We start from the raw sequence: 17,473 nt of genomic DNA, 5'->3' as shown, positions 1-17,473 counted from the left end.
GGACATTTAAAAAAAAGGTGCCACCTACTTGTACTCACCGGGCGGCACTCTGGGTCCTCTGTGGCACAGAAGGCCCATGCCACCAAGGACCCGGAGCGAGGGAAGGCCCCTGCCGAGCCGGAGCGCGTGTAGGCCCCTGTCACCAAAGACCCGGACCGCCGCCGGGTGAGTAAAAATTAAAAAAGGCGCCTGTAAATTAAAAAGGCGCCACTTGTGCTCAGAGCGGAAGCGGCTGCTCCCCCTGTTTCCTCCCCTGACTACTGACTCCCTTATCAATCATTCACTTCAGCCCCCAGCATGATGTCCTTCAACAGGGTCGAGATGCCCTGGTCAGGCCATGCATGGAGCCAGTCAGTTTCACCTCTGGCATCTGCTAAGAGAAGGATTTTGCTCCCAGAATCCTCTTTTGCAGTTCAGTCATGTCAAGCTGTGTTCTCACACCATTCATTTAGTATGGCCATATCAATTTGGCACCATCCCAACAGTTAGCTGTCTCTTCTGGAGTCCAGTGTTAAATAAGAAGGAGAGCGGAAATAGGAGTTGTCCTCAGGGATCATAGAAAGCATGTTTAGGAGAAGAAGAGGATCAGGCAACAGGGAAGCATGGACAAAGGGAGAGGAAGAAAAGAGGTCAGAGTGGTGGAGGAAAGTGTATGAAGGGAAACAGGAGAAGATAGGAATGGAACAGATGGGGCTGGGAAAAGGAAAGAAAAAGGGTAACGTTAGACATTATGATTAATTTTCACTTACCAAGCTAAAATACATACATTGTTCCATGTAAGCCATTGCTTTAGTTGTGATAGAGATGTTATACAATGGTAACTGGGAAGAGAAATGGCCCCCACAACTGTGAAAGAGGGGATATGGTCCATCTCTCAGTTAAGGGGAAGGGTGTGTGTGTGTGTGTGTGTGTGCGCCACAGAATGTGGTTATACCATGGGTTCAGCCTGCAGCCAGTACGCTCTGCAACTTCAGTACCTCTTTATTTATACCACCTACCTTAAAATATACCACCAGTCAGACTGTTGCAAAGAAATCATTGTTTGATGCTGGACTTCACAAACTAAGGGAGGTGGCAATAGAGTATTCAGATTTTGAATTGGATTTAAAGATAACCTGGCTATATTCTATAGGGAGCAATTTCATATGTGCATGAAGATGGACTAGATGACAAAATGCAGTAAATCTCTCCTGATTAAAAAGAATAAAAATGGGCTCACTTATTCTGCATTTTTATCTATATCTGTGTATTCAAATTTAAAGGAAAAAAACCCCACAACCAGAGTTCTGTACATTTTGTCTTTACTATGCTGTATGAGCCTTTTAAAAAAAAATTGTTCTGAGGTCTTAATCTTACTTTGAGGATTTATTTCCCCCTTCTATTTTAACCAGATCTTAGCTGCAGCTGAAAATCATGGGGATAGGGAAGGTGCACGTGAGTTGTTAAGTAGAATAATAAAGAAGAAAGATTGGTTCTCTCCATTTTTGGCTGTCCTGCATGAAACTAAGCATGGAAACCTTGCAGATGAACTAAGTGGAAATGTACCAGGTAATTGTTATTTCACTAGTTTAAATTATGACTTCACCAGCTTTGCTTTTTGTGCTTGTACTGAATCTTTGGGCCCAATTCCAGAATTGTCTTCAGTGGGACTACTTATTTAAGGATTACTCATATAAAGGTATCAGGATAAGGCTCTTAATTTCTTACTGACTGACTTTTAAATACATAACCAGAAAAATGACAAATTTAATGAAGATTAACTACTTAAAAATTATAATTCAATTGCATATTTTCCAGCCTGCCTTTATTAACTTTGTATTTAATACAGAATTTTTAAAATCCATGTAATTTTCAGCACATAGGCATTCTGAAAATTGTTTTTGATAAACACAAACTGACAGTTTCAGTTTTCTTGTACAACAGAAAGGTTTGTCTTCCTAAGAACCCCTAGTTACAAATGTATGTATTCTTGAACATCTCCTATATGGGTAAGACAATCACAGCTCTCAGATGTTAAATACAGTAGAGTAAATAAATAATTAGTTCATTCATGGAAATGACAAAATTAAGAGGGCTTTAGTGTTTCAGCTGCTATTAACTATTCATACTACCACAGAATGACTCATGCTTTAGAATCATCCTTTCCAGATTGCTGACCAGGATTCTGCAACAGCTAAAAAAGAAGCAGCAGCTCAGATGTCTGTTCCAGGATTTAAATTATACCCAGCACATGCAGGGACATTTTAGAAGTTTTTAGGGCTTTTAGCAGTTTGGTACCAGACTTGTTAAGTCTCCTGCTTGGCCAGGAAGGTCCTGGTTTTCATCAGTTTTCTGAACTGTCCCCCCATGGCAGCTTCAACTTCCCAGTCTGAAGAGCTGAGGAGACACTGATTCCGGGGGTTTGTCTATAGTTAGCACATGGCTTCACCAGGTAAGGCTATGATTAGAATATTCCAGGCCTCTAATGGGGCATCTCCCTACTAATAGCAGGAAGCCGCCAGATCCCTCTCTCAGCCCAAGGCAAGCAGCAGCTAGTATCAGGGACTAGCAACCCAACCACAGTTCTCCACCCAGTGCAGGACAGGTTGCAACCACGACAGAGCATCAAGGAATCAACCCAGGGAGATGCCAGAGCCAGCTAGCAGCATATTTGTTCCTGTGTTCCTAAAGTTCATTCCATGCAGCAGCTTTGTCAGACTTAACTTCTAGTAATCAGGACATTTGCTCTCATTTATGTAAACAATGTAATGCATATTTCTCAAATAAGTAAATTAGAGTATTAAGTTATTTATGTTCAAACTCCAGATTTCTGAACCTTCAGCTTTAATGTTGCTCTGTGCAGATACTGTGCAGGGTAAAAAGTTGAATAAGACTGTTATTCAGTGCACTTGTTGAGTCCAGGTCTATGCTACACACTTTGGTATAACTACATCGCTCAATGGTGTGAAAAATCCACACCCCGAGCGACGCTGTTATACTGACTTTAACCCACCATGTAGACAGCACTATGTCGGCAGGAGAGCTTCTCCCGCCAACATAGCTACTGCCTCTCACAGAGGTGGAGTTACTAAGCCAATGGGAGAGCTCTCTCCCATCGGCTTAGAACGTCTTCACCAGAATCACTACAGCTGCACAGTTGCAAGTTTATAGTGTAGACCTGTCCTGAGTCTTAGCACTTTAGTTCGGTAACCTGGGCTAATGCAGTCCTCAACAAGACATTACATAATATAGCATGCAGCAAGTCCATCACGCGGTTATGACCAAAAAATTAATATTTTCTCATATCAGGAATGCTGTATGCATGTAGGATATGGTGAGAGAGGATGATGGGCCCCCTGAGGGGGTTGACCTGCCTACCTTTTTGTATATGTCTCCACAATTGTAAGGACAGCCAGCATTCTAAAAGGCCCTCTGTCACTGCTGTGTAGCCAAGAACATGTGTAGTAAGTAAAAGAGAGGTGCCAAAATTTTGTGTCTCTGATCCCAAATGACTTGTTAATGGATAATGGCTTCTTGAAGTTGTATGCAGAAAAGGACAGGTGTGAAAAAACCCTCAAAATAAGAGAAATTTAGTAATTCAATAATCCTGCAAAACAAGGCCACTTTTTAAAAAAAAAAGCTTAAATAAATTGAACAACCATGGAAAACCCTGGAGTGCAGTGATCTCCAGTGTTTCTCTGTAGAGCACTCATATGTAATTTATCAAACTGCTTTGTTATTACTGATGAATATTCCAACTTTTATGCATCCGGTGTACCCACGCTGAAAACTAAAAATACTGCAAGGGTTGAGTCTAAAAGAGGGATGGTCTTTGCGTTGAAAAGAATATAGAACAATGACAGAACATTGTTAGGCCAAACTCTCTATTATGTTTTCTGGATTTATGAACCTACATTATAACACAGGATGAATCCTGCTGGTCTTTATGTCCATGCAACCCCATTGACTTCAGCAAGGATTTACAAGTACAATGGAAAGCAGAATCTGGCCTGTTATTTTATTTTCAGACCTTAATAGATCAAACATTTTTTTTCCCCTAGAAATGGTGGCAGTAAGTACTATAAACACAGTGAGTCCAATTTTCCAGTGTTAGTGTCTGAACAGATCATCTAAATCCTGTATTTGGACCCTCAGGTCAACACTTAGGACATTTACCCCTTTGTATGCTGACTCAGATGTGCAAATATGAGATTAGATTTTCTGTTTAGTTGCCTGTGTTTGGAGAGTGGGCTACACGTTTCAGTGAAAACAGCTTGTTTTGTGATGCAGTTCAAATTTTATTACTTTTCTAGAAACAGAAAATAAAGAAAATGGGATCAAGCAACCAGCTACTAGAGATGTGGACATGGAAGCTGAAGAGCCATTGGCCTCTGAAGTAGGGGAGGAGCTGAAGCAGAGAGATGAAATGAATGATAGTCTGGCCAGAGAGAGCATTATATTAGGAACATCTTTTGAAGACACTTCTGTAGTTTCAGGTAATCTAATAATGGGTACATTTTTTTAGCGTGTCACATAACATGACAAAACTTCAGGAATTAGGAGTAGCTGAAACCAAGATCTGTAAAATATCAGATATAGATTTGTTTCTAGTGAGCTCCCTGCAGGCTAGAAATTTCAGTTTACTGAATTTATGCTGTTAGCAATGTAAGGGCATAAGTGAAAAGGAGAAAGTATGCTCTCGGGGAAGTGGTAAATTCCACCCCACTCCCCACCACATATTTACAGTAATATAAACAACTGCTTATCCACTTTGGGCGAAATTATGCAGCCATTGTTCTGTCCTTAGGTAAAATTGTCACTTGAATTCAATGAGAGATGCAGTGGGCTAAGGCATGACTAAAAACTGCCACACTTGAACTGATTAAACACAACTAGAGAAAAATCTCCCCTAAGGCAGCAGTAGGGGGTCAAGGAACTGTGTTGCTGGCACAAGATTGCTTTAGCACAGGTCCCCCTGAGCCATCCTATCTTCAGCACTCCTACCTGCTGCTCCCATGGAGCAGGGGTCACTCCCATGGAACCAGTACAGGTTTATAGTGAACATATAGGATTTGCTACTTTAGCATGGCCTTTGTGATTTGCTCACTTTTGATAAAAAGCACCAGTATTTGTCTTCCTCCTGTTTGTAATAAAATATTTTAAAACTATTTAAACACCAGCATTAAGATGTTGTTTGAATAAATGTATAATTCTCATATAGGTTCAACAATTATCACAGATTTCAGGTTAAATCAGCCCAGGTCTACGTTAGAAAAGGTTTGGTTGTAGAGTTATATTACTATAACTATACTGGCAAACCATCGTGGTGTAGAGGCACCTTATACTGGCAAAAGCACTTTTATGCCAGTATAATTGTGTCTCCACTAGGGCTTTTGCCAGTAATTGTCTAACAACTTTTTAAGGGCAAATGTTTTCTTTATACCAAAAACAACATCATCAAACTTAACTTACTAGATCGTGTACAAACACAGAATCAGAAATGTTTTTAATTACTTATATTCCCAGTGAATTCACTTTTGAAAAATGTGCTTTGAACCATAAATAGCAGCAATACAGGTCCATATGGGATCCAATGATTCAAACGTATGCTTGTGAGCTAGGAAGACTTTCACATCTGTTACAGGTTTCAGAGTAGCAGCCATGTTAGTCTGTATTCGCAAAAAGAAAAGGAGTACTTGTGGCACCTTAGAGACTAACAAATTTATTAGAGCATAAGCTTTCGTGAGCTACAGCTCACTTCATCGGATGCATTTGGTGGAAAAAACAGAGGAGAGATTTGGTTCAGATAGAGCCCAAGTTGATAGTAATGATAATGGTCAAGATAAATCCTGCCTGCCTTGCTCCATATGTGCTGATCCAATCAGGGATTTTAATGGATTTCCTCATATGAGTAAGGCAAAGTAGGATTTGGCTCTGAAAACTGTAATCCTTCGCCAAGGGTAACAAGACAGCTCCTTTTTTGTCCAACATAATATAAACGATATATCACAAAGTGTTTGTTTTAAAGTAACTAATAGATTGATACTTGCATAAAAAACATTTGTAGGCAGTCTTAGCAGAGATGCCAAGTACTGAACTGAACAGATTGAACTCCCTTTCACTCCTAGAAAGGGTCTTTCCAGAACAGGGCCTGGAGACAACGACATACCCTGAGTGTGGTTATATTTCCATGCAGCGTTAGCCTGGGTTCTTTCCTGGTGTTGCCCCTGACCTCCCTTCCATCCACAGACAACAACCGCTCTCTTTAGTGGTGATTTTAATCTGAGCTATCTGACGCAGGTGAGGTGTGGGTTAAAGCCTGGGTTTCGCTTTCACTCAGGCTGGTAAACCACCCACTTTGCTGTGAGGACACAGGGTGAATCACTTGAGTGGTGATAGTTTTCCAGTATCTGCACATGGTTCCCTCCCATGTTCCTGGAAAGACAGACAAATTCTCTCATAATTAATTGGGAAAGAAACATAGAGCCGCTCAGATTAGTGCAGCACAGAGAACATGGGGTGTGCCCCCAGAAGTCCTAGTGACTCACGCCTGGTAAGTGCAACATCAGTCAGGACCCAGTAACCTTAGGTAGGGCTTTGCATTGTAGCATCTCTCACCCAGTCTCCTTAAAACAATTTCAGTTTTGTTTGACAAGATCTGTTTTCCATACAGTTATGTCGATTTGACATTAATTATGCTTAGAAAGATAAGTTCTATAAGACATTTCCATAGGAGAATAGAGAAGTAGCTGCTGTACCCTGTTTTCCACCCTGCCTTCCCCTCCATATACAGATTAGAACCTATAGATCTAAGTTTTGCAGTATGGGCCAGATTTTCAAAAGAGCTTTGCACCCAGCTGCTCCCATTGTGACATATGGCCATTGAGTGTTGAGCTCTTTTGAAAATAGAACCTTTCATGTGAGTTCACTATAAATTGATTCCACTGCATTCATTTTAAAAGGAAGGTTTCAAATATGTCTTACAAATGGTTCTCTGATTCCCTTATTTTAGACATACCTCACATTGTTTTAATATTGCAGTCCAGCTAATTAGGTTTATAAGATTGTTTATATTTTGATTCCAGTACTTTCTCCTTTACATTTTTCCATGTGTTCCACATTTTAGGTCTATTTCCAAGTATAATGCAGCACAAGCGGGTGCTCTTTTCCATTTTATCAAAAGCACAAGGGGCCTTATTCTCCACTGCCTTGCACTACATATGCAATCATTTCTGTCTGTACAAAGTGGCTATGTAAGGTGCAGTGAACAGTAGGGCACAATGAGCACTCTGAGGGAAGGATAACGAGGCTGATGAAAACGGTCGAACTATCAGCCTCTTTGTTTTGATCATTTGGGGAAGGTTGACCTTTTTTTAAAGTAATTTATGAAAATGACCAAAATTTTAAAATGGAGAATGTTACTCTTCTTTCACCTGAAAAACCCTCTTTCATTTTGGTAAATGAGTTCTTTTTCATTTCTCTTCTAATGGATTCTCCTGAGGGAGGGTTTTGTAATGAATATTGTAACTTGTGATTTAAATGTTGGCACAGAGAATATGTTTACATTTTTTTAGGGCCAGATTTTGGTGCTGCCCTTAGGGTTGTTCCAGAAAACCTACACCCATAGTGGAGCAGCTGATCTCTTCACTGGGAATGTAGAGCGTTTCTTGTCCAGTCACTAATTAGAAGTAAGACCAGATTATAGTAGCCATTTTGAAGGCCTTCATGGAGTGGTTGGTAGACTCACTCCAGGCCCCAGTGACAGGTGTTCACATCATAGAATCATAGAATCATAGAATATCAGGGTTGGAAGGGACCCCAGAAGGTCATCTAGTCCAACCCCCTGCTCAAAGCAGGACCAAGTCCCAGTTAAATCATCCTAGCCAGGGCTTTGTCAAGCCTGACCTTAAAAACCTCTAAGGAAGGAGATTCTACCACCTCCCTAGGTAACGCATTCCAGTGTTTCACCACCCTCTTAGTGAAAAAGTTTTTCCTAATATCCAATCTAAACCTCCCCCATTGCAACTTGAGACCATTACTCCTCGTTCTGTCATCTGCTACCATTGAGAACAGTCTAGAGCCATCCTCTTTGAAACCCCCTTTCAGGTAGTTGAAAGCAGCTATCAAATCCCCCCTCATTCTTCTCTTCTGCAGACTAAACAATCCCAGCTCCCTCAGCCTCTCCTCATAAGTCATGTGCTCTAGACCCCCAATCATTTTTGTTGCCCTTCGCTGTACTCTTTCCAATTTATCCACATCCTTCTTGTAGTGTGGGGCCCAAAACTGGACACGGTACTCCAGATGAGGCCTCACCAGTGTCGAATAGAGGGGAACGATCACGTCCCTCGATCTGCTCGCTATGCCCCTACTTATACATCCCAAAATGCCATTGGCCTTCTTGGCAACAAGGGCACACTGCTGACTCATATCCAGCTTCTCGTCCACTGTCACCCCTAGGTCCTTTTCCGCAGAACTGCTGCCGAGCCATTCGGTCCCTAGTCTGTAGCGGTGCATTGGATTCTTCCATCCTAAGTGCAGGACCCTGCACTTATCCTTATTGAACCTCATTAGATTTCTTTTGGCCCAATCCTCCAATTTGTCTAGGTCCTTCTGTATCCTATCCCTCCCCTCCAGCGTATCTACCACTCCTCCCAGTTTAGTATCATCCGCAAATTTGCTGAGAGTGCAATCCACACCATCCTCCAGATCATTTATGAAGATGTTGAACAAAACGGGCCCCAGGACCGACCCCTGGGGCACTCCACTTGACACCGGCTGCCAACTAGACATGGAGCCATTGATCACTACCCGTTGAGCCCGACAATCTAGCCAGCTTTCTACCCACCTTATAGTGCATTCATCCAGCCCATACTTCCTTAACTTGCTGACAAGAATGCTGTGGGAGACCGTGTCAAAAGCTTTGCTAAAGTCAAGAAACAATACATCCACTGCTTTCCCTTCATCCACAGAACCAGTAATCTCATCATAAAAGGCGATTAGATTAGTCAGGCATGACCTTCCCTTGGTGAATCCATGCTGACTGTTCCTGATCACTTTCCTCTCCTCTAAGTGCTTCAGGATTGATTCTTTGAGGACCTGCTCCATGATTTTTCCAGGGACTGAGGTGAGGCTGACTGGCCTGTAGTTCCCAGGATCCTCCTTCTTCCCTTTTTTAAAGATGGGCACTACATTAGCCTTTTTCCAGTCATCCGGGACTTCCCCCGTTCGCCACGAGTTTTCAAAGATAATGGCCAAGGGCTCTGCAATCACAGCCGCCAATTCCTTCAGCACTCTCGGATGCAATTCGTCCGGCCCCATGGACTTGTGCACGTCCAGCTTTTCTAAATAGTCCCTAACCACCTCTATCTCTACAGAGGGCTGGCCATCTCTTCCCCATTTTGTGATGCCCAGCACAGCAGTCTGGGAGCTGACCTTGTTAGTGAAAACAGAGGCAAAAAAAGCATTGAGTACATTAGCTTTTTCCACATCCTCTGTCACTAGCTTGCCTCCCTCATTCAGTAAGGGGCCCACACTTTCCTTGGCTTTCTTCTTGTTGCCAACATACCTGAAGAAACCCTTCTTGTTACTCTTGACATCTCTTGCTAGCTGCAGCTCCAGGTGCGATTTGGCCCTCCTGATATCTTTCCTACATGCCCGAGCAATATTTTTATACTCTTCCCTGGTCATATGTCCAACCTTCCACTTCTTGTAAGCTTCTTTTTTATGTTTAAGATCCGCTAGGATTTCGCCATTAAGCCAAGCTGGTCGCCTGCCATATTTACTATTTTTTCGACTCATCGGGATGGTTTGTCCCTGTAACCTCAACAGGGATTCCTTGAAATACAGCCAGCTCTCCTGGACTCCCTTCCCTTTCATGTTAGTCCCCCAGGGGATCCTGGCCATCTGTTCCCTGAGGGAGTCAAAGTCTGCTTTCCTGAAGTCCAGGGTCCGTATCCTGCTGCTTACCTTTCTTCCCTGCGTCAGGATCCTGAACTCAACCAACTCATGGTCACTGCCTCCCAGATTCCCATCCACTTTTGCTTCCCCCACTAATTCTACCCGGTTTGTGAGCAGCAGGTCAAGAAAAGCGCTCCCCCTAGTTGGTTCCCCTAGCACTTGCACCAGGAAATTGTCCCCTACGCTTTCCAAAAACTTCCTGGATTGTCTATGCACCGCTGTATTGCTCTCCCAGCAGATATCAGGAAAATTAAAGTCACCCATGAGAATCAGGGCATGCGATCTAGTAGCTTCCGTGAGTTGCCGGAAGAAAGCCTCATCCACCTCATCCCCCTGGTCCGGTGGTCTATAGCAGACTCCCACCATGACATCACTCTTGTTGCACACACTTCTAAACTTAATCCAGAGACACTCAGGTTTTTCCACAGTTTCGTACCGGAGCTCTGAGCAGTCATACTGCTCCCTTACATACAGTGCTACTCCCCCACCTTTTCTGCCCTGCCTGTCCTTCCTGAACAGTTTATAACCATCCATGACTGTACTCCAGTCATGTGAGTTATCCCACCAAGTCTCTGTTATTCCAATCACGTCATAATTCCTTGACATCACCAGGACCTCCAGTTCTCCCTGCTTGTTTCCAAGGCTTTGTGCATTTGTATATAAGCACTTGAGATAACCTGTTGATCGTCCCTCATTCCCAGTATGAGGCAGGAGCCCTCCCCTCACAGACATTCCTGCCTGTGCTTCCTCCCGGTATCCCGCTTTCCCACTTACCTCAGGGCTTTGGTCTCCTTCCCCCGGTGAACCTAGTTTACAAAATCACAAAGCTGCCATCAGTGCTTGTGCTCTTGGTGGTGGTCTCATCAGAGAGGACAAATCAAGAGTAGATATTGACGGTGGCTCTCCAGGACAAAGTTAAAGCTTGCCCTGCAGTTGCCTCTGTTTTACTTGTTCTGTTGACAAATAAGAGGGATTAATTTCTGGTAATCAACCACCTTTGAGAGGCACTAAAACTTGCTTAAAAGAGAGCAAGACCAAGCTGTCATGTAGTCACTGGCCTGGGACATGCTGACCATGAAGCAGATTACTTCTCCCCCAACACGTTTCTCACCAGGATGCTTGTGTCGTATATTTTTAAAGTACCATTTTCAGAAGCAAGTGTAGCTTCTCTTTATCCAGGAAGTGCTAGATCTCTCTCTCTCTTTTTTTTTTTTTTTTTTTTTTTAAACCGAAGCTTTTATTATTAATGACCATTTTGTTATGTGGATTACTTGTTGACTACAGCAGGACACCTGTATATGAGTAATAATGGATTAATAATTGAAAACCTACTAATGGGTAGTATTGACCAGGTGTTCTACTACCTTGCATCTTGTGTAGTCTTTAAACATGTGCAAAGTGGATGCACACACTACCCTCCGAACTTGGTAGTTTTCTACACTTGCTTTGCACTCACTTTGCACAGATGGAAATGGCATAAATAAGCTGCAAGGCAATGGGAAATCAGGTCATGTGGGCTAGATGTTTCAGAAAAATTCTTAATCCATTTAGACACCAAAAGAGTTGAGCCTTTTTGAAAATCTGACCATACTATCAAGTTTATAATTTAATTCTGCCATATCGTTGTCCTCCAGTAGAGGGCATGTTAAACATTGAAATAAGTCTGTCATACCAGAGATATTCATTGCAGTGTTCAAGTTTTCTAGCAGGTATAGATTCATAGATACTAAGGTCAGAAGGGACCATTCTGATCATCTAGTCTGACCTACTGCACAGCGCAGGCCACAGAATCTCACCCACCCACTCCTATGAAAAACCTCACCCATGTCTGAGCTATTGACGTCCTTAAATCATGGTTTAAAGACTTCAAGGAGCAGAGAAGCCTCCCTCAAGTCACCCATGCCCCATGCTACAGAGGAAGGCAAAAAACCTCCAGGGCCTCTCCAATCTGCCCTGGAGGAAAATTCCTTCCCGACCCCAAATATGACGATCAGCTAAACCCTGAGCATATGGGCAAGATTCACCAGCCAGATACTACAGAAAATTCTTTCCTGGGTAACTCAGATCCCATCCATCTAATATCCCATCTCAGGGGATTTGGCCTATTTACCCTGAATATTTAAAGATCAATTACTTACCAAAATCCTGTTATCCCCATCATAGCATCTCCTCCATAAACTTATCAAGTAGAATCTTAAAACCAGATAGATCTTTTGCCCCCACTGCTTCCCTTGGAAGGCTATTCCAAAACTTCACTCCTCTGATGGTTAAAAACCTTCGTCTGATTTCAAGTCTAAACTTCCTGGTGGCCAGTTTATACCCATTTGTTCTTGTGTCCACATTGGTGCTGAGCTGAAATAATTCCTCTCCCTCTCCTGTATTTATCCCTCTGATATATTTATAGAGAGCAATCATATCTCCCCTCAACCTTCTTTTAGTTAGGCTAAACAAGCCAAGCTCCTTGAGTCTCCTTTCATAAGACAGGTTTTCCATTCCTCGGATCATCCTAGTAGCCCTTCTCTGTACTTGCTCCAGTTTGAATTCATCCTTTTTAAACATGGGAGACCAGAACTGCATAATTAGCACTTTCTAGTTTTATTTGGAAATTGTTTAGTAGATTACATATTGCCTCTTTGCCTTTAAACTATATGAAAAGACTTTTTTTTTAGCTGTTCTACTTAAAAGGCACCAATGTAAAAGTCACCCTTCTGGCTGTTTTTATTATTATTATTATTATTCATTATTTTTTTTTGCTTGCTTGTTTTTAAATCTGCTATAGATACAAATAATACCTAAGATTACATTGGCTGAAAAAGAGTAGAAGGGAACATATTTTTTCCTTTTTTCAGTTTTCATACTTTATTCATTTGGCAGCACTTGGTGTATAGGTGTTTTCACTATTTTTCCTTTTATAGCTATAGTTAGTGTCCCTATTCTTCCATGCAGAAACAGGTAGGTATGAAATATGATTGTTTAAAATTAAAAAAAAAAAAAGCTGGGGGATTCAGGGGCACGTGTAATATCAAATTGAGTTAAACACAGTTTCAGAAACTTAGATTTCATGTTGAAGGAGTCTCTTTAACATTATTTTGGAGAAAATACACTTGCCTTAACAAGTTGTAGTGTAATTACAACCACAAAGTGCATTTAATTGCTAAGGCCCTGATCCTGCAAACACTTGAGCACATGCCTCTATTAGAGTAGCAACAAAATTATTTTCAGGAGTCATGGAAAATGAGATGAACTATTAACAACCGTAAGTCGGTGGTGTTTTGTGCTGTGCTTTAGCCATGTTTCACATCAATGGTAACCAAAGTGACATAGCCAGATATAAGTGTAGACAATTCAGTGCTTTTGGACCCTGTGGAACAATACTGTGTAAGTATAAGATTTTCACTTAGTTTTTAGACTGAAATTTTAGGTTTAATATTAATAAAATGAATATTGTCACATTTGGCTTAAGCTTTGTAGGAGAGGAGCCATGTCTTCATATTTGCTTAAATAACTGCAAGCATGTGGTACTAGACTAGATTATGGCCTCTGGATGGTACTGTAATACAAATAATAGGTTTTTATTATTTTACTAAGTTCTAATCAGTTACACCTGTAGAAGTCAATTAAAGGCAGAGAGGTAGGAACTGAACTGACCCATAAAACCTTTCTGACTGGTAATAGTGATACCCCAAGAAGGAAAGCTTATTTTGTCTCTTGATACCTCATTGTTTGCCAAGCTGGCAAGAAAAAGCAAATCCAGGTACTCAGTTTGTTAATAAGAGGCTTACCAGGCAAGTCTTATTGGAAGTTAGATTTGTCACAGTAAACTTCTGTAACTTGTTAGTCCTTGCTGTTTTTATATTTATATATTTCAACAAGATAAACCACAAGAAAAAACATTAAGAAATCTGACAAGATATGTTGTGGAGGCTTTGGGAGTGCAGGGTACGTGTGTAAATAATTTTTATGACTGTCAGTTTTGAAAGTAATAAATTAGACCAGAAAGCGCTGGTGAACTTCCTGTACACTTTAAAGAATTTTGAGGTCCTAGCACGTTCATGTTTAACTTAAACTTCCTGTATTCTGTTATTGTCTGGTTACGTCTGTCGCCTAAAGTGTCATAATAGGTCTCCCAAGGAATCATTTTTACCTCTACAGTTTGCAAACCACAAAGTCTTTAGATTTACTGGGAGATGGGCATCTCCATAGGTTACCACTGCAGTTCCTCCTCTAGTTCACACAAAGCTAAATGCTGAGCCTGGGTCTGGCCACTTTGGATTCTTAAAGCTGGAAAATTGCCCTATGGGGTAGGCAAGCACTTCCCCTGACAGTAGGGAATCCTCCTATGGCATAGCTGATCCTATACCATCTGCACCGCTCCCCCCGGCACACCACAACCTTGGAATAGGGAGCAGGAAGAGCGTGTGCTGGGGCAGGGCTGAATGCTTGGTTCTACCCTAAATTGTCAGCCACCCCAGCCTGTTGCTGCAGCTAACATAACTTTGAGCTCTCCTGAGCTACTCTGCTTTTTTGGCATGCCTTTGCTGAAATACAGTGTTAACTACAAGCATGCAGGGAAATATTCTTATGTCATAAAACATTTAGATTTATTTTTAATGTTATCTTTTACAGAGTTTGATATCAGTTTGCCGGATGCAAGTGTCAGTTGCTTAAATGAAAGTATGGGACATAGTAGCACCACAAGTGGTGATTCAGGTACGATTTCTTTATATTCTAGTACGCCTGAAATAAGATGTATGGGAGCAAGCACATGGGGTGTTCTGTACCAAGAACAACAGTTTCATTGTGAGCTCCAGCCTCGTCTGTAAGCTCTTTGGGGCAAGGACTCTATTTTCACGTAACACAGTGGGATCCTGACTGGGGCCTGTGGGCTCTTCCATAATATAATGTCTAATGATATGCAGTGTGGTGCCATAAAGTAATTGATCACTTGCCTTTTCTTCAACTTCCCTCAAAGTAAAGTGCATCCCAGAAAAGAGAGCCAGTTTGTGCTCAGCCCCTGAGTAAGACAGTGAGAGGGAACAAGTTTTAGCAGCACTTTGACAGGTTATGTTTTGAGGAATCTAATGGCTAGAGACAAGATTTTTTCGGGAGCAGCTGTGTGACTTTAGGAGAACAAGTTCCACTGAAAATTAGAGAGACTTGTGTTCCTAAATCACGTAGAGCCAGCTACACAAAGGTATTTAGGCACCACTGACATTCACAAAATCACTGCTCAGCTGCCACCTGTGTCCCCATGGCACCCAAGTTTCCACTAGTCAGTGTTTGCAAAGCTGACTAATTGCTGATACCACCCCACAGCTAGCCAGCTCCTCAGAGCCCTAGTCCCAAAGGGCCCAAAGCAAGATTTTCAAACTAAGAGGGGGAATGCCTTGGGCAGGGACTTGAACCAACATCTCCCCCATTCCAGCTGTGTGCCCTAACCACCAGACTGTGAAGTATTCTGGGAGGTGACTCTCTCAATCTCTCCTGTTGGGACTGTTCCATTGAGTATAAATCACTAAATATTGATTGAGCCAGAGAGAGACTGATTTTATAGCCCACTGCTTAAGGCACTCACCTGAGAGGTGGGGGAGACAGGTTCAAGTCTCTGCTCAAGATCAGATAGAGCAGGGATTTGAACTTGGGTCTCCTACATCCCAGTGCCCCACTCACTTGGCTAGTCTTGTGCATATGTGCTCTCTCTTCTTTTGTTGTCCCCTCCTCCTCCCGCCCCAGATTTTTTTGTGAGAAAGATCTCTGTTTTGAGGGTGGCACCAGCCTCTGGCCCATCAGTAATGGACTTAAGGCCAAGATCAGTAGGAATTAAGCACCTAAATAACTTTAAGGCTCTGGGCCCTAAGCCCTGCCCCTTTCCTGTGGATTTCATTCCCAGCTAGTTTAGATGGCTCTCTGTTCAGCTTGCTGGTTTCTGAGGATTGCCTCCTTAGGTGCCCCTCTCTCTCTCTGTACAATACATAGCCTAGGCACCTAACTCAGGGCTGAGAATTCAGGGTGCCTAGAAGTTAAGCAGTGCAACATGAGCAGAGCAGCGCCTAAGTATCTTTGTGGATCAGATCCTTAGCCCCTTTTTCAAATCACACCCTAGATCTTGCAAATGGATCTGCCTATGCAGAGCTCTGTTGCCTTCAAAGGGAACCCTTTTGTCTTTAGGGATCTAGCCCTATTAAAGTTTGCCTCTCTCTCCCCTTTGTGTGGGAGCTGGGAACAATCTAGGTCTCCAAATATAACCAGCTGACACAATCTGTTTAATAAAACCAACATAAGAGGTTCATAAAACCAATATTAATAATATGAAATCTTCATAATAGCACTTGATCCAACACCAACTGAAGTCTATGAAAAGATTCCCATTGGCCTCAGTGGGCATTGGGTCAGACCATTGTGATATATATGTTCAAAATGTACAAACATTAATTACTCAAGGTATGGGATAAAAGGTGGGGTTTTAAATTTTTTTATTAATGTGTTAACTTGTTGAAGGTGAGCCCTGGGGTTCACCAGGACCAGTTAACGCTTGTTAAAATACAGCTTGTTCTGTCTACAGTAGGGTTTTTAAAAGATGTTCATTAAAATATATTTGCTAACACAATTCTTTAAAAACAAACAAACCATAGTTTATCCTTATCTAGCAAATTTTGTGAAGGCCAATATTAGAGCTAAGGAGAGAGATACCTCCTGCTAATGACCGAGTTTGATATTTTAAATGAGTGTCCAGGGCTCTGTAATACTGTCATCAGTGGTTTACTAATAGTGTTTACTGTAGTGAAGTTTGTGTCCTTCACTTACATTTGATGACAGTTTGATATCCAAAGATCATTTTTCTTTTAAAAAAAAAAAAAATTTTAAAAATGGAGGTTAGGAAAAGGATGCAAAGCACGGAATATTGATCGTATGAGTAGACCCAACACAGCAATTCATATGAGCCTTTCAGGGAAACAGCTAACTGGGAGAAAAGGACATGGCATAAAGGACGTTCTTTAAAAAAAAAATTTAAATCTATATGCTTATCAAAGGGAGGAAAAAAGATACAGAAGAAAGAGAAATATTTTTCTAAAGCAGTTAGGTTAATTTGAGGATTTCAAGATATTGAAAGTTAACCAAACAGACAGGTGATATGGTGCTAGTTTCAATATGATTATTGGATTTAGCCAAGCAGAAAGCAAACAAATGCACTTCCTCAAAATGCAGCAGTAGTAGTTAGATGACTACTGCCAAGCACTCTCTGGTGTGAATTTTCCTTTGCTCAGATAGTACTGCACTCAGACTAAAAGATAAAGCAAGCGAAAAACACTTAGAAATGGAACCTGAATGTTTCCATCAGCAGTATTTTCTCAAGGTTCATTAAATTCTGTTAGTTTAGTTTTATTTAATGGAATCAGATACAAATATGGGACACGTTATACACAAAATAAGTAACAGTGATGGTAAAAGCCCAGCAATTCTTCATCTAGTGATGTCATCAAACAATGAGAGCAGGGTTTGGGGTTTGTTTTTGTCTGGTGAAATAGTGTCTTTATCT

At 41.6% G+C, this 17,473-nt stretch overlaps 1 protein-coding gene across 3 annotated transcripts in view; it reads left to right on the top strand.

Annotated features, from left to right (window-relative positions):
* IFIH1 (interferon induced with helicase C domain 1) overlaps nucleotides 1–17,473 on the top strand; it is a 40,772-nt gene that overhangs the window by 3,780 nt on the left and 19,519 nt on the right. For 2 of the 3 annotated variants that reach the window (XR_006277970.1, XM_038422467.2), the window contains exons 2-4: nucleotides 1,392–1,548; nucleotides 4,293–4,475; nucleotides 14,563–14,646. Coding sequence is in view for 2 of the 3 variants with exons in the window: in XM_038422467.2 (XP_038278395.1) it covers nucleotides 1,392–1,548; nucleotides 4,293–4,475; nucleotides 14,563–14,646 (424 nt within the window). In the remaining variant the exon portion in view is untranslated. Of the gene's footprint in view, nucleotides 1–150; nucleotides 166–1,391; nucleotides 1,549–4,292; nucleotides 4,476–14,562; nucleotides 14,647–17,473 lie in introns of those variants that run through there. The other variant, XM_038422471.2, reaches the window with a different exon arrangement.

This window comes from Dermochelys coriacea, chromosome 11, assembly GCF_009764565.3.
Source record: "Dermochelys coriacea isolate rDerCor1 chromosome 11, rDerCor1.pri.v4, whole genome shotgun sequence".
Classification (NCBI taxonomy): Eukaryota; Metazoa; Chordata; order Testudines; family Dermochelyidae; genus Dermochelys; species Dermochelys coriacea.
The sequence above is the reverse complement of the archived record's forward strand: the minus strand, read 5'-3'. Positions and strand labels throughout refer to the sequence as shown.